This window comes from Seriola dumerili, unplaced genomic scaffold (genome assembly GCF_002260705.1).
Source record: "Seriola dumerili isolate Sdu_G_001 unplaced genomic scaffold, Sdu_1.0 BDQW01000068.1, whole genome shotgun sequence".
Classification (NCBI taxonomy): Eukaryota; Metazoa; Chordata; class Actinopteri; order Carangiformes; family Carangidae; genus Seriola; species Seriola dumerili.
Genome location: NW_019174323.1, coordinates 10,141,427 through 10,161,100, shown reverse-complemented (window position 1 = coordinate 10,161,100; position 19,674 = coordinate 10,141,427). Strand labels below are relative to the sequence as shown.

At 39.3% G+C, this 19,674-nt stretch overlaps 1 protein-coding gene across 1 annotated transcript in view; it reads right to left on the bottom strand.

Annotated features, from left to right (window-relative positions):
• LOC111220344 (pro-neuregulin-3, membrane-bound isoform-like) overlaps nt 1–19,674 on the bottom strand; it is a 179,351-nt gene that overhangs the window by 25,490 nt on the left and 134,187 nt on the right. Inside the window, exon 3 of the mRNA XM_022743403.1 lies at nt 2,780–2,853. Coding sequence (XP_022599124.1) covers nt 2,780–2,853 — 74 coding nt within the window. The remainder of the gene's footprint in view (nt 1–2,779; nt 2,854–19,674) is intronic.

Sequence of the window (19,674 nt, the reverse complement as noted above, 5' to 3'; positions counted from 1 at the left end):
GTGAAAAGCGGGGCCTCTACACAAACTTGGTGTCTGGCCTTTAAGCTCCCAAATCCTTCTGTTAGATGAAAGCAAAAGCTTATATAACAATAATAGAAGAGGGTCTATCTTTGCTTTCCATGAGATTTTTATATTCATGACAGGTCTGGCAAGCTGCAGTTTAGATGATATCATATGCAGGTTGTTTATATACTGCATATGGATATGTGGAGTACAAAGTGTACACACCATGGGCGGATGGGGATGACTCTTGGCTCCTCACTATAGAGCCCTCTGGAAACGAGCCCACTTTAATGTAACATCTGTGATGGGCGGTGTCTTGCATTCAGCCCTGCACATGTGACATGTAACACTCACCCACCTTCTTTCTGTAGCATCTAAGTAGGTTTTCCACCAACAGCAAACACTCTCTCTTTCTACTGAAACATTGTGTACATGTGTACATTCAGTACCATCTGCGACACATGGAAATGTCTCTCTGAATGGAATCTAAATACATCCACATTTTGTATGTTTACGCGGAGGGAAGATTAAAATATTCAACAACATTGATTTTTTTTTTCTTTCATCTTCTTTCATTTGATACATAAATTATAATAAAACAAAAATCTCTCCAACACAAAATACAGTATTTTTCCCTTGCTGTAATCTATGCTTTTCTATGCATATTAATGAATAATATTACCTCAACAGGTCTCTTGAAATGATGAAATCAATTTGAGAAGGAAAAAATACTGTTAGACTCATTGTTCCCACCTCGTAGATATACCCAATCTGTGAGCTCATAGATATAACTGTTGTTTTAAGGGGCCACAAGATGAAAAATCATTGGAAGTCATCACCTCAAACAGTACTACAGCAGTATTACAGTATAGGAGCAGCCACAGTGCAAATAAAGCTTTTTACCTTAGGAGTTAATGCTGCTGTCTGAGATTCTGAGTGTGTTTTCCAATATGCTCATCAAACTGCTTCACAGGATTACCTTCAGCCACTGTTAAACATGCATGTCCCTGAAACACAGTTGTAGCCCTCTGGAAGGTATGTTTAATCCTATGCCTCAGTCCTTTTGAAATTCATAGTGATATGAATAGAATAATAAGAAGAAATGTATATATAGTATATTTTACTGCAGAGTTTTAAAAATGTATAATGTTTAAAATAACATATTAAACGAACTGTCTTTATATTTAACCTTCTCACACTTATTGTCTCTTATATTTTTAATAATTTAAGAAAATATGCTATAAAAGTGCTGTAATCTATTTTTTTCCTTGAGTGTCCATTTTTGTTGCAAAACACAATAAGATGCAGCTAATCTCAAAGAACACCATAAAAATCTCCTGATCTGGGCACACAGGAAAATTGATGTCTGCCTGTAGAAGATAAAATAAATCCCATCGTGAAAACCGGGCGCCATGAGGGAGCATGAAACATGCTTCCTGACACTGGCTTGTGACCCCATTAATGGACTCTCAGTGGGCCTGGTGGCATCAAACAGAAGGCAATAGGAGTTAAGTTTTCTCTCTGACTCTTGGTGCAGAGGAGCCAAGTCACTCCATAAAACAGTGTGAATTGGTAAAGCCGCAGTCTCACGGGAAAGGCTTGGGGCCTCCAATTTCTCTTCCTTGTACCTCTGACTTTTGCTTTATTTTTTAACTACACTACACAGCTGTCATGGGGATTCAAAGACTTCAGGGGAATTTTTCATGAACAATACGAAACTGAAGACTTTCCTTCCTTTTAGCTAGACTAAAGCAAAGCAAGATTAAAGACCATAATAAAAGATACAGGAGGGTTTATGTGCGGGGTTTAATTCTAATATCTGCACTGTAGCACCGGCTGTGTGGCGGCCAATAAAGAAACACAGTATCATGATTTTCATTTTGACTGTGTCTAGTAAATAAATAATGTTTCTTATTGTCCTCATAATTGCTCATATTCAGAGGCTCCACATTATCACAACACTGTATTGGTGTATGGTCGCTTGTCATGAAAAAAATGGACATATACAGTATATATATATATATAATATCAAGCCTAAAGTAGATAATGCAGCAACTGAAAACATCTATATTCTCATGAATTAAACACAGTAACATGTTATAACATTACCTCTTAGAGTATGTACTGTAACGATGTAGAATAGCTCTCTGTACTAATTTTAGGTTATAGAAATCAGTTGGTTTTTTTGTTTTTTTTTTTACTTTTACATCGAAGCACAAGTAGAACTACTGTATGTAAGCATTTGAATGGACCTGATAAAAACCTTTCATCTCAGGCAGTTTGCAAGTCAGTATGTCCGTGAGTGTAGAGCCACTTTTTATTTATTTACCGGATGGTGTTTTAACCAATATGCCTGACTAAATAAAAGCCTTTAATCTAACGGCTCGGCTCGCTCTGCTAAGAGTGCTAGAATGTTTTGTTTCCTTAAGGCACCTTTATGTTCCTTGGACTTACTGCGGGTAAAACTGCCTTTTATTGTGCACAAGGAATGAGAAACACAACCATATATGTACTAAAATTGTACAAAAAAACCCAAAACAAACCCTAATGACTATTTTGATTCCTCTTCATTAGAAAATAGTTCTTGTGCAGTGTTATGTGCTGCAAGAGTTAATCAGAGGCTGATCTCACTGGATTAATATTTATCTTACTGATACAGTACAGTCAGAGATTCGCTCAAGGCCATGTAGCATGTACTTGGTATGGATTTGTTTTCATGTTGCAGATCAATACAACAATAGTGTAGGATAAAGAAAAAACAGAAAAGAAGGCGTACTTGGGTCTGACAAGATAGCATCTGTCTTGGGTACAAACTGGTCACAGCGCAGTCCATGGTAGCCCTCCTTACACCTGAAAGAGAGAGAGAGAGAAAAAAAGAGAAAGATTTGAGATTAGAAGTTGACAAACCAAGCAAAAAGAACTGAAGTACAACATGAACTATCAGCTGAAGAGACTTTCAGATAAGGAAAGTTGAGAACAGGAAACCTAGACAGAGAAGTAAATGGATGGTAAAAAAAAAAAAAAAAAAAAAGTGGAGTGCTCACTGAGGACTGAGGTGGTGGAGGGAGATACACAGAAACTGTCGAGAGGGGTGGGGTGAGAGGAAAGAGAGGAAGGGGAGGATAGTTGGGCAGGCCTAAGCAGCGCCTGCAGTCTCACTGATAGCACATGACTGACAGGAATGCCAGGTCCCAGTGGAAGAATGGGGTACTGGGATGGAGAGTGCTTGGCGTGATGCAGACGACGCAAGATCTACAGCGGAAGGGAAGCTGCCACGGTTGGAACACTCATATAAACAAAGTCCTGGCAGAGTCCAGATATTTGCCTTCATCACCAAATAAATATCCCTCCACTGTTGATGCCTGCAGATCCCTCAGCAACTATCATAAATATATCCACTGAAATTATGACATTTAAAGTCGGGGCTGTCTATGTTGCAATATTTTAGAAATATCCTTTAATATACAAGAACTCTGCTTGGTTGTAATACATTATGATGCATCTATAATTCCTGTTAATTAGGGATTTCATTTCCCAATCCTTTGCAGATTATTTGAAAGAATAACAGAACAAACAAATTGTACTTTCAGAATGAAAAAAAAAAAAAAAAAAAAGTTACAAAGGCTTGAAGTCAACATAAAATACGGGACAAAAATAGAAAGTTTGGAGCTGTTCCTCAGGACTCAGCCCTAGTTTGGCACAGTCCTCAATTGTTTTGTTTTTTTCTCAAAGAGGACTTAAGCATTTTTCATTCCTGTCTTCAATAGTGGCCATACTGTGAGCACATTCAGTGGGCTGATCCATCCCTCTGCTCTTTCATGGCTTAGGGGAGACAATTGGGGGGATTTGCTTTGATGTGTCTGTTTCAACATAAACTTGTACATGAGTGAGCGATGTGTCAGAATTGTCCATATTTTCTTTATTCCATCAGTCAGTGACATATTGTTGGTGAACTGGGGGGGATTTGCACTTGCAAGTTGTCTGTCAATATCTGTCCACCGTATTTCCACCTGCGTCACAGATCCTACATACAGTATAATGCACTGGGTGAGTGGCAGGCAGGAAGCGGACCATTCAGTCTTACTCAGCTTGGCTTGACCTGGTAAATGAAGATGGAACAACAGCGCCGACAACAAGTGAGCTATGTAAAAACAAACGGAGCAGCAGTTGAGATCACAAGTGTCTGGTTAGGGTTGGGACCAGAGTGAAAACTGTGATGGATTGTCATCTTTTTTTTTTTTCTTGAAACCTCAAGCTGTAGTTTCAGCTCCATTTGTTCAGTGCGTCTCAGCTCAATATGTGCATTTTGTTATCTCTTCTGTTTACTCTGTGATGCAGAATGGAAACGCACAAGTGATGAAAACAAATAGTATCTAATATCTAATTTCATGCTGGTTCAAAGCTGATGATAGTGCTAATGCAGCCGCATCACCATTTTCTCAGGGTGTCCGTTTTTTTGTTTTTTTTTGCTTTCCAGTTTGAGCCTGTTTAGGAACCTGCTCCTGCCAAGGTGGGTGAAGTAGCAAAAGGTGAGGTTGTGCCTTGGTGCCATGGTGACGCAGTGCAATTTTTGGCCTGGATCCATTTTCACTTACGCAGAGCACCTCATAGCAAAAGATTCAAAAATCATTCAGTGGGTTATGTCTTGATGAAGATTTTAACGTGTATTAGCTGATTTTTGTTATTGTTTTTACAAAAGAACTCATTACAGCCACTTTAGGAAAATGGTGAATAAAGATGTAAAAGTGATGGGTGTGCTAGACAGTGAATGTGGAAAGCTTTTCAAAACTGAGTTCCATTCATAGTGATCAGCAGCCCTGTCAAGCTGCAGGGCGTGATCGTTGAAACGGTCATTCTGTATTATGTGGCAGTAAAAATCTCTCTAACAGCACCTTTAAATAGGGGGGACTCATTACTCTTCAACTGATGTATGAAAAATATCCTTGAATTAAGCCCTCTAAATCTTCAACCCCAAACTCTTTGTATCATTTCATTTCCAAAGTAATAAGCAAAACACACAAAACCTCTATAGTTCTCCGCTCAGGCAAAGGAGGGGATAAAGAACTTGATTTTCTACTGTCACCATCTCTCCTACAGATGTCTACCTCTTAATTAAATTGAAAAGAATGACTAATTCAAACACCCTGGCATTCTCTGAAGTCTCTCTCATCCTCTCTTAAATGCACACACACACACACACACACACACACACATACGCCCGATTACGCTGTGTTATGTCGTCCTTGAGAGCGGCACACAGAGCTATATACAGTAATTCTGCTGGGGGTGATTACTGATGCTTCCTGGAGATATTTTGGGGAAACAATTATACGGATATGATGACATAACAGATCACAAAAGATCACAAAATCTTACGTTATCATACATCAGATGATAATGCTCCATAATAATGCTCCATTTTAAAAAGTATTCATTCATATATTGCCCAAGTCTTGACCACTGTGCATTTGTGAGCCAGGCCTGGGATAATTAATTATATGCATAACAGAGTATCTAGCATAATAAGAATTTCAAGCATCAATTGGATTTGTATGGTCACTGTTCGTAATGCACTCAATATGCATTTTAGGGACAACATAGGCGAATGTCAACATGATTAAAGTGACCTGAAAAGCATGCATCGATGAAAATCTGAAACAGAATATCCATTTAAAAGTTATTGTTAATCACCATAGAGATAGACCATTAAATCAGAGTGGACATTTTACAGTGAAATGGAATATGCAAAAGAAAATGCCATATGATGCGTAAAGCACCAGTCCAAATGACTAATGCAAAGATATAAGATTAATTACCAAATGAAAACTGCTTTTGTATGGGGAGAAGTTAAGTCAGGGCCACAGTTTGGGAGGGGTGGAGTATCGACACACACATTCATCTTACATCTGATGTTAAAATTGAATATTTGCATGAACTTTTTGTAAGAAACGTTGTATATCAAAGGAAACAGGAGCCTTTAGCTTTGGCTAATGTTCTTGGTACTGATATAAACTTTGGGCATCCCTTTGTTCTATTCAGCTGAAAACTGAATCCTTGATTAAATACAAAACACATGCACTGTCACTTCTTTTTTTTGTTTTTTTTGTCAGCGTGCCAATCTCAGTCAAACAGCCAATGATGTATCGTAAAATCCAGGGAGGCACCCAAAGGCAGCCAGTCAGATTTCAAGGGTAAATCATTCCTCCGCTCGCATCACTTGCCTCTGCCCTACCTCACACCTTTTATCCCTGAGAGTGAGCTGAGACGCCTTGTTAGTATTCTGAATCACAAACCCAAAGGCAGAAAGCCTGTCTGGCTATCTGTTTACGTCTGGGCTTGCTTTCTGTTTGTCTATGTCTCCATCTCTCCCCTCCTACCATCTTTGTAGCACTGTAAAACAAGCTCAGCCATCCCTCAATGAGATGCAAACAATGCTTTGTAAATGTGTTTGTGTGAACATGGCGTCGAAAGCCTGAATAGATGATAAACAATATGAGATAATGACGTGCTTTGAGTGAGTGTTTGGGTGTGTATCTCCACTGAGGGAAAATGGGAGAACAAGAGCTTGTACTGTATTTGTGCGTTTGTGTGTGTATGTTCGTGTATTTCAAAAAGGGGGAAATATCTCACAGTGAGCCCAGATGTGTGTGAATGTGTGGACTGGAACACGTATGACGGCCTTTTTGAATGTGTGTGTCTGTTTATATCCTGCAGCCACTGTGTGTATGAACAGCAGCTATAGACTCGGAGCATGTTTTCCCCCACTGCTCCAGAGCTGTCTGTGACTACCCAGCTGCCTTTAACACATGTTCCAGTCACAGGGAAAACACACCTCTAAATCTGGAGGATGACAGAGGGGTGGAGAGCACTGCCTCATGACTAATTACCATTCTGCCTGTTAATTAGCGTGAAGAAAAATAAAGGATAGTCTGAGTGCAAGGGGAGGGAAAAGAGGTTCAAGGAGGAGAGAAGGGATGGGAATGTGTTCAAGTCAACCAAACTTTTCATTTAGCTTCTGACACCCATCCATATTAACCTCCACACATCCTATATAATAACTCCATGTGAGCTACAAGTGATGTGGCACAGGGCAGGTACCATAGCTCACTGGAAATTAAAACTGCTCCAGGTGTGTGACACTTCATGTCTAGACTGACTCAGGCTTGCAACTTGCTTTTGGATGCACAATATCGGGTTGTCATTGATAGTTTTAAGAGCATCAATTGTGAAATACAGAATTTGAAAAGGGGCTTAATCACTCACTTTTTCCAGCATCGGTTGGCAACCAATTCTGTCGGGCAGCTTATGGTGGTCTTTAATTAATATAATACGGTCATGGTTTTACAAGAGAATTGAGTCAATTAAGTTCAAAGTTCATTCTTTACTTTGGACACAGCAGTTAACATTGTTTTTCTGAGCACTCTGAAGCGCCTCTTTGCTTTTTTGCGAAGACATAGATGGGAAGATCAATCTTACTCTCACATCACAAAGACTGGAAACGGGGGAAAATTGTGCCCTGCAGCCACGAAATAGTGGCACACATACGACGCCCCTGTAAAGCTGGTGAACTTTAGTGGTGCTTGTATGCAAAGTTTGTTCCCTTTAGACAATAATGTTTATGCTAAGCTAAGCTAACCAGCCCCTGGCTATAGCTTGAAGTGGCAATAGACAACTTTCTCTCCTTGTGCTTCCAAGTGGTATTAATGTTGTTTCCGCTGACACAAAGAAGAATATAGTACATTTCACCGCTGCTCATTTTTAGAAAGGTCACTGCCAGGAAATGTGTTCTTTGTATAGATTATCAAACAGACAAGGAATAATTTGTTTCTGGCTGCTAGCTGTAGTGTTAGCAACATGGCTGCCGCTATCTGCCTGGCTACTGTCCAACACAAGAGACAACTGTAAGAATCCCAAATGAACAAGAAACCTCTGATCTCGTTGCTCTGATGAAGGCAAAATAAAACACTTGGTTGTATTAATAAGTAGGCATGGTTTGTGACTTACTGATCTAATACTAATAAATACAACTGAATGTTGGTTTTGGACCCTTTACATAGTCAGACTGGCCACAAGGACAAAGGCCTTCCAGGACAAAGCCAGCTGGGCTGCCACATTGTATCGATGGACGGTAAAAAAATTCATCAGTCCCAGAGGATAAGTCCAGGGTTGAATTTATGTCCCAGTCCAACCAACAGGGTCTCTCCACTGAGTGAACAACCGTCCAAAGTTCACTCTTGTTTTACTTCAGTTTCTGTCACTCTCCCTCTTCTCCTTCTTTGCCTTCTCCAACAACAGGGCTCTTCTTCTTCTGCCAGGTAGAGTTTCTACAGTTTCTCCAGTTGTCCACCATTTCCGCTACCTGGGGAAAGCTACCAATAGCTATGCACTTCTTCTGTGCCGATAATTAAGCATTGATTTTTCTGCGAAATGTCATTGTTGATTGCAGAAAAAAAAGTTCATTGTGAGAGTGAGGCTTAACCAATCTAAACACAGATGGTGTCATTATTCTCTAGCCATAACATTGTGCAATCAACATTTACTTCAAAATGATAAGTTAATACAAAAAAGTTAAAGTTAAAGCTACTGTCCTTTCAGTGTTTTACTGTACAGACATGAGATTAGTATCAATCTTGTCCTTCAACTCTCAGCAAGAAAGAAAAAACGTATTTCCCAAAACATCGAACAATTATTTTAAGAACTTCTCGTCTATGCTAGCTTCGAGGCTGAGGTTCAAAGTTCATTTCTGACCTTGACCAAACTGCATTCAGAAAAAATTGAATGGAGTGTTACTGTTAAATGGTCTGCACTTTTATAGCACTTTTCTAGTCTTAGAGACCACTCAAAGCACTTTGCAATACATGCCACATTCACCCATTTGCACACACATTCACACACCATTATTCTGATGGAGCAGCCATCATGGGTAATTTGGGGTTCAGTATCTTGCCTGAGGATACTTCAAAACACAGACTGGAGGAGCCTGGGATCGAACCACCGACCTTCTGATTAGTGGAGCATCCATCCAGAAGCATCTAGAGAGGTGAGTCTTGATTCAAATTAAATTGTATAACTGCCTTGTTTTGTCTTTTTGCTGTATATGTAACAGTGGAATAAATTAATACATTTTGCATGTGTGTTCTGTTGCAATAAGGCTAAAATACATTATTTAGTGCATATTGTATGCAGCTTTATAGACAATTTATAATGTATGAAAATATTTTTGTGTGTATGTTATTTCTATTTCATAGTTTCTTTTTTTATTGGTGGCCTATAGCCTGAGCTACAGTTGGATGAATTGACAGTTAGCAATTCTTCTGATTGAAAGCAGATGGGGATATGTACCTGCATTGAAAATTCCATCCTTGAGTAGAACATTTGGCATCCTGTATGGGTTCTTTAGTATGGTTATGCCATTTAAAAAAAGAGAAGGTTAAGTGCAGCCACAGCCTTACTCTATCAATGTGAAAAGCTCTCTAGCATCATGTCTTGATTTATCTGGATGACATACAGTATGTACAACTAAAGCTGGCTAGCTCTGAACTGAAGGACTTAACTACCACCAGCTTTTACATGTTAGTTGTTTGTGCCAAAATGAAATGAGTAACTTTTTATGCTGGCATACACACATGCCACGGAAATAGTAGTAAACCAACGAGGAAGAAACACTGCACGCTACTAAAATGTTGGCACTTGATCTAATCTATGCACGATGATGATTAGGTTAAGTTAGCAGAAAGTATCTACCAATAATCTGAAGCACAGCTAATGTTGGACTGAATCCGTTTTCCCTTAATTATCTGACTTCTTCGAAATCTCAGTCTCACTATCAAAGGCAATCATTATTTGGCAGCAGGGGTTCTCACCACACTCACTAGACACATTTATTACACTGCACCAAGTCTTTTGACTCACTGCCACATTTCATATGGCACACCAACTGGTGCAGTTGATGTTAAGTATTACAGAATTGGGCGTTACCCTTAATTTCCATAACTTGACCTACAAGTCATGCATAGTAAAATAAAGATTTGCATATGTATGGGAATCACAGACGCAATATGGCATTATGTTAATTGCTAAATATTGAAATAAATTATTTAAATTCCATTCACTGTGTGGGGTGTGCCAATACTGAGGTATTTTTAATTTGCCCATTTTTGAGATATAGCACCTGCTGCAGTCCATGATACATACCTATTTCATCAAGTGTGTAAATACAGCACTGGAGGAGGCTGAAGGCATGCAGCTGATTTAAGCTGTGCTTGCTTTCCACTGCAGCCTAATTTTTACCACTGGGAAGGTCGGGATGACTGACTAAAATCCATTTTTTATGGGAAGAAAAAAGTAGATCTCCAGTGGTCTAATTTCCTTTATAATAAGAAACACACACGTACACATATCACACCCACCACATGCATGCATGCACACACACAGGCATACCACTGCTTCACTCTCAATATCACAGCCTAATCAGTGGCTGACACTTCTCTCATTGTTATTGATGGGCTACGAGGGAAGAATAGGCTATGAGTTGGCTGTAATCTGGCCAGATTGTTCTATGGTTACAAAAAAAAAAGACACAAATCAAGGCCAAAATGCCTGCAATAGACAGTTTTCGTCCTTTATCACATAAGCCATACATATTGCTATCTGTCCTGTGCAGCAGTGCAGCGGGGAAAGTAGGGTGGACATGATTTATACCTTGAGTGAATTTGATGGATGTCCATTACTATGTGTGAGCTGTTTACATACAAGAATGATATGCAGCTGCCAGGATGTGTCTGTTGAAAACTTTAATGCTAAACCAAGAAGAGGCCAAAAAGACATAAAGCTAGAGGGACGGCTGTCACTGAGGAACTTTTCTTCCTGTGATGCGACCATAGCAGTTAAATAATTGGCATCATAAATTTTAGGAGATTTAATTACTTTGATGACAAAACAGCGCAATAATGAAGGTATTTCATTTGCTATGGACATGGAAAATACGATGTGTGATATACAGCTCTATAATACCTTGAATGAAATCTAGACTGTCAGTCACACATCTGTAGTCTCAGATATTGTGCATGCAAACACAACTGCAGTTAATTAGAGCTTCATTATGGTTCTTACTAATGAGCCTCTTTACTGTAGTAGTAAATACATGGTGAATAAAATTAAGTTAGTTTGTACTGTCGCCATTTCTTTTATAAGGTTTCACTATTTTTTGGGTCTTGAATACATTTAGCAGCCCTGGTAACTAGTGTTTACAGTATACTGCATTTTCTTGAGCTGTACCCTGGTGTAATTGCTGCTGCAATGTCCCCATTTTGCTGCAGGGATCATTACATTTTCATCAGCTAAGACAGTAAACAAGGCGACTGCAGCCATTTCATTCATCAAGATAAACACGCACACTTACACAGTCTCACTATCAAATGTCATCTGAACTAACTAGCAAAATAAAATATTTCAATAGGCGCATGGCACAAAGAGCAATGCGGCACACGATGTTCTGGTCTGGTGTGCTCAATCTACAATGCTCCAAGAAGTCATTAAGCTCGTGGAGGATGAAGATGTCCCCGGCTTCTTTGCCTTGCACGTCAGCGGTGCTGAACGTGAAACCGGGAGCTGGCACTGTATCACGCAGGAGTGCACACTGCATCATGACGGAGCTCCCAAGCTGCGAGTCTGTAACAGGTGCTGTTTCAAAGGACTGGAGATAACAGAGGGGAAAGAAAGGGTGAGGGGAGACGGACACAGTCAGGGAGAGAGAGAGAGAGGGGAGGGGTGGGGAGGGTGGGGGGTTGCTGCTGAAGGGGATGTATTCCTCTTCATCTTCAGAGATTTCTTTCTGCTTTCTCTTTCTGTATGTTTGTGTGTTTGTGTGTGTGTGTGTGTGTGTTTGCCCGTACACATGTGCACACAATAGCAAAAAATAAATAAATAAATAATAAAAAAAAAATACTGGCAGACTGGGAAATTCTATTCTGTTTTTGAAGAGAATAATACTTTAAGCTCCGCTCTTGAAGATTAAGGATGAATTTTACCAGCAGTCCATACAGGTTAAATATTCATAAGATTTGCACTTCTAACCTGGTATAATACCAGACACCTGCATTGTGTACTATTAACCCCTGCACGTAACCTTCCACTGACACATTTTATCATTTTGCCTTTCCACTTCTCGTGATCCATAATTTAGAGGTTTACTGAAAAAACTGCTTCCATACTGGACTAAAAGAAAAACAAAAAGAGATTCTCTTTGCTGTCTGGAACAAAAGACCCTTTTCTGATGTATTTTCCAAAGTCTTTTGTCTTCTTATCGCTAAATATAGGCACAGAGCAAGCCTTATGCAGGCACATGGAGGGGGGGCGGGGGGGTAACAGAACATCCATCAAGTCTATTTATGATGATCATCTGGTGTGTTTGCAGAACACTCGCTAACCATCATCAATTAATATATTCTGTTTAGAGGCGCCAAAGCAGAAACAATCGACATCTTATATTCCATGGAGTGAAAGCCATGCAGATAACCAGCTATCACTGGGTTTCCATGCAGCTGTGTTGTTATTTGCATCATGTTCCTGTTAACCATATTGTATGGGTCATTCAACATTCAGTGATACCATAGATATACAAATTCTGACTGATGTCTTTATTAAAAGTTATCGAATTTTTCACTGTGTTATTTGAAATCTTTTGGCCAGTGTAAAGAGAGTTCGGCCGGTCATTCCTTCAGCCTTCAGGGGCGCAATTTGGAAAACGGATTACAACATTATGTTAAACAGCAAATTTACAGTACTCTTTCATTTCTCGGTTTTACCAGCAATTATGTAAAGTCTATATTTATGGCCCTGTGTGTTCATCTAATGACAACTTACAATTTGTATGCGCAAAACTATTACCACCACAGATGATTGTATTTGTCAGTCGGGTAATTTGGGAATTCCGAGATGATAAGAGGGTTAACCGCCTGAATACTTTGACTGAGATCATCCTGACTATTTTTAAAGACACCAAAGAAGCTATGAGAGCCAGCCATCAAAACACATCTTCCTGAATCACCGGAGACATTTCTGTGACTTTTATTATTCATTAGACTTCTCCTTTTGCCAGACGGCCTCAAACACAGACTTGGCTTCCTCTGCTATGATGCATTACATTACGAATTTAGCAGGGGTGTTTGAACTGTACCTTGAGAGGACATAATGCGATTATTAAACAGTAATAAAGAAAGATGGCGCGAGAGAGGGAAAAACAGCACTAGAGCCCCTCCTTGTCAACGAGGTGTGTAAACGCTTATCCTCCTTGGTATCATTTACATTCCCCTTTAGAACTGATGCCATGCAAAAGTAATTAAGTTCAACCGTGCTGTTTGGATCCATGACAACAGATGGAAAAATACAGTCCTGACATAACTCATTACTTGTGAGTGATTGAGTTGCATTCTTATTTGTAAACAGCTTTGTCTGACTTTACCAAAGGTGCCAAGAATTGTAGTAGGCGCGGCACATTACATCATCACAGCGGGAGCAAGAGTGACCTGAATAATTCACCTCCTTCTGGTAAGTGAAGCTGTATGTATCATCGCATCATAGTCTTGTATGCACGCATTGTCAAAAAGTGGGGGCTTGTCTTTGAGTTGGTGATCCTCTCGGAATAATGCAGATCACTCGGATGTTCTATAGAGGAAACATGACTTGAGTGCATTTAAATCTTGAATGGATTTAAATGTGTAATATCTTACAGAGCTGAAAGAGAACTCGTGTTCATTTTGCGTGCATTTGCTTTACATGCTTTCAAATATACATATGTGTGTTGAGTCATTTCAGAAAGTCATTTGTAAAATGAAATAAAAATGTCTTTAGTTTGAGGATGTAACCGTGCTCATTATTCACTTATGAAATCTGTGTGTGAAATCTCTATTTCCCTACATTTTCTTTTGATAAGAACAGTAATGGCGCCATAGATAAATAACTGTCAAGAAATGACCTTTATCTAAACAAGTGCTTCGGTTTGTAAATAAGCACAGCATTAAACGCAGAGATCTCTTGATTATCATGGGGTGAGATGGATGCTTTGCTGTAGACTGGCAATTTAGTCTTAAAGTAGAAGGCACTGCCATTAAATATGATTATACAGTGATTATAGGATGAGAGAGTGTAGGGTCGGAAGCTGAGATCTTTTGACACGTAGTATCAACGTCTCATGGAGCACTGTCATTTTCTGTCTTCTCAGGAGCAAAAACATCAACTTGCAGCTTTTCACCTTACTTTTGAGTTTACCTCGTAGTAACACATGACTGGTTCATCTTACTCCTCTAATATAAGGAGTGCTGTGTATCTCTTCTTTTGTCTGTGTAAATTACAGAGAATGCCTTTGGGCTTTTTTTTTTCTCTTTTTTTTTTTGTTTTTACTGTTGGTTGGACAAAACAAACATTTTGAGGAAATCTCCTCAGGCTCTGAAAAATTAATTTTTCACTATTTTCTGATTTTTTAATACTCTAAACAACTGTGAACAATTATTAAAAAAAGTAATCAGCAGATTCATTGATCATGAAAATAGTCAGCGGCAGCGTGACCAAAAATCATCATCACCATATTAACAAGGCACTTTATTAGGAACACCATACTAATACTGGGTAGGGATTCTTTTAAGAGTCAGCTCCATGTTGACATAACTGCATCGACATAATTTGTGAAACATTATGAAATGTATTCACTGTATATAGCATGGCCATAACTAACAATTACAATGAACCAAAAAAAATCACAAGAAACATAAAAAAAAAAAAAAAAAAAATCAAAAGTGAAAATTAAATAGAAATAACATAATGAGGGAAATGGACTATATAAAATACCAATACACAGATATATACATATACATATGAATGTAAAAAAGACGATGTTGATGGTATTTGTTGTTGAAAAATGTGGGCAAACAGGATAAACATAGTTGAATCTAGCATTCTCAACTTTCCTGTTTATGGTTATACGACATGAATGTTCACACTAATGTTCACACTTTTAATCAATAGCACAAACACGATGATTGGTCAGTGTGCTGGCATACACAGTGATTTTTACACCAGGAATGGGTGAGAAACACTGACAGTGTGAATGCCCCAAGGAGCTGCAAGCAAATACTACTATCATGTGCACAGGATTATGATGTAGTTTTCTCCACAAACGTCAATGATATTAGTTATGCCCATATCTGTGCTTCTCGTCTTGCCCTACATAGTACAAATCTGGCTCTGGTTTTTATGTATCTCAGGGATCATTCTGTGCTGTGATGCATAACAGAGTGCAAAACCCACGACGCCACGTGGCTCCAGGTGTTTCCTCTGATCTGCATTCATATCAGGAGCTCAAGGAGGTCGAGCTGAGTAAACTTTCCAAGGGCTGAAATATTGCTCTGCATTTTTTCCCTCATGAAGGCCCACTCACCGTTCAGTGGGGTCACTGTTTTTTTTTTTTAGCTTTTTGAAAATTATTTTCTGTAAAGAAAGAGGAGAGTGCTGCCTTTTGTGCCCAATGTTTTGGATGCTGCTGACATCTGCCGCTACAACCTTAATCCTGTCGGCTACATTCAGCATGATTGAGCTCAAATCATTGCAAATGCTAATAACTCCAACGGACCTATACATACACACTTGCAAATGCACGCGCATACACGCACACACACACAGACACACACACACACACACACACACACACACACACACACACACACACACACACACACACACAATTACAAATACCCAAACACACACAAAGAGTCAAGGCAGAGCTTTGTCTGTAGATGAACTGACTTGAAGCCAAACCCTCTGGCTCAGCTACAGTATCAGCTGTAAAAGATGGATTAGGGTCCTCTATAACTACTCTCACACTGAGGCACAATGTAATAAGTTGTGTGTGTGTTTGTGTGTACGCCTCTGTGTGTGTGTGTGGGTGTGCTAGAGAAGAGCGGCTACATCTTAAAGTGACTGGCTACACACAGCTACACACTGTGGCTCCTCTGCGTTGAATGTGGTATGTTTACTTCTGCAAGCTGCCTACAAGTGCGAGAGGTTTAGAGGAGTGTGTTCTGATAGAGACGACTGGAACAGCTTACACTGCTCTCTAACAGAACCCAAACAAGTGTCTGGGGGAAAGAAGAGATTGCTCCCATTGTGATCAATCTGACTGCCTTAGCCAACCATCCTTGAATAGATGGTCACATTTCTTTACTCTGCAGGCAGACGCTGCCATGCAATACACTGTCATACACAATGAATGGCATCTTAGCCCAGCTTAAAATCTGTCATTAAACTCATATTGTGCCTGGTGTCTTTATAATTATGTCTATACAATATATGACAGTGTAATACTGGCTGAATGCATCCTAAATGTTCCCAGTCACAAATGTATGTGAGTATAGAAAACACTGTTTAAAAGACCTGGACTTTTTTAGTTCGTATTTCACAACTTCAGTGACTTAAAATATGTTCATACTGCTCGGTGCAAATGGAAAAATAATTGATTCCAATAGTGAAAACTGTCTTTATTTCAAACTTAAGGAGCGTTAGCAACAGAAACGGCCACATGAATTTATCAGAGAGACATGGAAACGCTGGTGGTTTTGTATGTTTTAACCCATTAATCATCTATTGTTTATATTTCACCTTCTACCATGGATCAACAAGAATTCTGATTAGGCAATGGTGTCCATTAATTTCTTCAGACACAGGTTTTTGCAGCTGTAAATTCATGTGCTAGTATTATGTGCCAGTTAGTTTTCATAACAGAAAACATCCAAATGAGCTTATACTCGGCGTACACATCAGTGGGCAATATACGTACTTATTGATGCTTTTCCAAATGATACCACAGTTCTGTGCATACATCGATTGCCTTAAAGAAGTCATTTGTTTTATTTCATGCTGGTATGAACCTGCAGTCAAGTCATTTAAGTCAATTAAGCCAGGTCAATATGGTCATAGTCGTAGCACTGTGCACAAATCCCACACAAGAAGACTGTACACTTGAACAATCTAAATATGCTATTGATAGATATCAATCATTTTCAAATTGCACAAGGGAGTTCTAGAGAGTTCTTTTAGCATTCTGATATCCAATTTGTAATACCAGACCCAAGATAAATACTATATAAGCTGTAATATTAACACTCATGAGTTCAAATTCACCACCCTAAGCAGGTCAGTGCTTTGACACAACACAAATCTGAGCCCTGGGATCCAGCTGGAACACAAAACAAATACAGTCCTTAGGCAGTGAGGAACCCCCCCCCCCCCCCCAAAAAAAAAAAAAAAAAAAAAAAAAGATTTAAGGAATGGATTTCACATTTAGAAATGAAAAATGAGGCAGCAGGGCAAAGTTATAGCTGCGATGCTAATTGGAAGAGAATTGAGCCGGAGAAATAACCTCACAGTCTCACTGCAGATGTCAACCATATGGATTTTCTGCGTGGACAGTGATCTATATTTACTATACACTCTGTAAATACACCAATATTTTATGATTTACCTATCAGTGAGTTTTTCATGTGAGCAAAGGCTATTTTTTAACTTGTGGACAGCTATGAATTGGTATTGATTAAATTCTTATTCAATTCCCCCAGTTTTGCTGTTATTGCTGGCAGAAGCTGAGATGTACTGCCTGTCTAGGCAAATGTAGCCAGAGCACAGAAATAGATGACCTCTGTTGCTTTAATTACCCTTGATCCCACGCAGCTTGGTCAGTGTGGTCTGTCTAATTTGCTGGACTATATTATTTGCATTCATTATAGGGAAAAAAAAATGTCCTTAGAAATGCTACACATGCACCTGGTGGATGTTTCACAGCTGATTTGGGGCCAGTTTTCAGCGAAATGACAACATTTAAAAGGAATGCAAAATACTGCGGCGAGATCTGGATGATTTCTATACAATTTGTTTCACTGCCCAAAACAAAAATAAACCCAAATCATGCAACTGTATGAGGCAAGCAGAGCTCCAGCTATGCAGTTGTCAGCGGATATGCCTCCACGTTTAGCCTTTGGTTAAATTCACTATATCTATCTGTGTCACACTTCAGAATCACGGTTAAAAGGATGAACATGAAAGTGATGGGCAAAAGAAATGAAAATGAAGGGTGGGTGAGCCTGGGAATTATAAGAGGGAAACCGTCAACGTGGAGTGCATCAGTGTCAGTCAAGCTCCAACCCCAATGATGGTGGCTAATTAGATTTTCCCATGCTCAACAAATCATGCTGATAGGGAGAAACATTTTGCAACTCAATAGCCAGCTGACATACACTGATAGCATTGTCAACAGAGTCAGCTGTGCTGCCTGCTAACATGGTTCGAGTGGAAAATTATGGTTGATATTACAGATGCATGTTCTGTTTACATGCAGTGACGGGTACTGTGGAGGAGAAAATGAAATGAAATGAATGAAAGAATGAATGAATGACCTGAAAATAAATAATAGGAATAGTTGCAGAGAAATAAATAAACATGCCAAGATCTTGTATTGTATATAGACAATTATATATTTCAAGGGAAAGCAGTCTCAGAGATTTGGACCCTTCTGTATATATCCACAGGAAATGATGCAGCATGTACACAATTTTATCTCACTGGTAACAGCCTTACTGTTTGCTGTTCACAGTCTTTACACTGTGTCAGAGCTCTATTGAGTTAATGCTAATTGAACATGTCCTCCTCTTGCTGTTTCATATTAAAACCATTCAGCTGGTGAAACATAAGGTGGCTTTTACTGTAAAGCAATCACAGGAAACACAGTGTATTTGTCTGATATTCTGCCCCATATGTGAAACCTACTACCGAGTTTGTTTTGGTTGTGTATCTGACACAGTACCTGCCCATGTCGTGATTGCTGTAGTATTAAAGTGCACTGGCTGTGACCATAGGTGCTGAGGTGCTGCAAAATGAACTGAAATCTTAAGGATTACTATTACTTTAATTATTGTGCTTGCCCAGGTCGAATAATAGACCTTTCACTTCCGGTAATGTGTTACTTGATTGCTTTACTTGGCTGATTACTGATAACAAGACTTTTTTCGTGAAACAAACTTCAAATCCGGCAGAGGCCCACTGCAAAGGACAGCAATGCTTCCCCTGATTACCTGTTCCTCAGTGTAGAGTCTGTGAACTCCTGGTTTGATTGCTGTGCCTGTTATGTGCTGAGTGTCAGCACAGAACACCCACATAAAGAAATTATTTAGCATTTTGTGCAGCAGCAGCAAACACAGAGATATCTATCAATCTATCTGTACCTTCAACCCATCTGCTACATGGTGATGTTTGGTTAAATTATTCATTTCCATCTCCTCACTAATCACATCCTTGTTTGACCTTGATGCTGCAGACAGTGTTTTAAATGTTTCAAAGGAATTTAGTTAAAAACGAGCTCTAAAGCCTTTAATAATCTGTCATGCTGGATGCCCTACATGCTGTTGCTCAGAGCCTCTCTCACAGTCTTCCAACCAGCCAGTGCTGCTGCATTGTGGAGTGGTAAAAATCTTCAATTGTAGTCGTCTTGGCATGGGCGAAACTCTCATTTGGAATCCAAAATGCGGCAATTCACAGCAGGTACTTGGCTTGCTCTTTAGAGTTACAGTAATGAGGACAAATAAAAATAACAAAGACACTGAAACGGCACAATTCAAACGAGCCAAATGA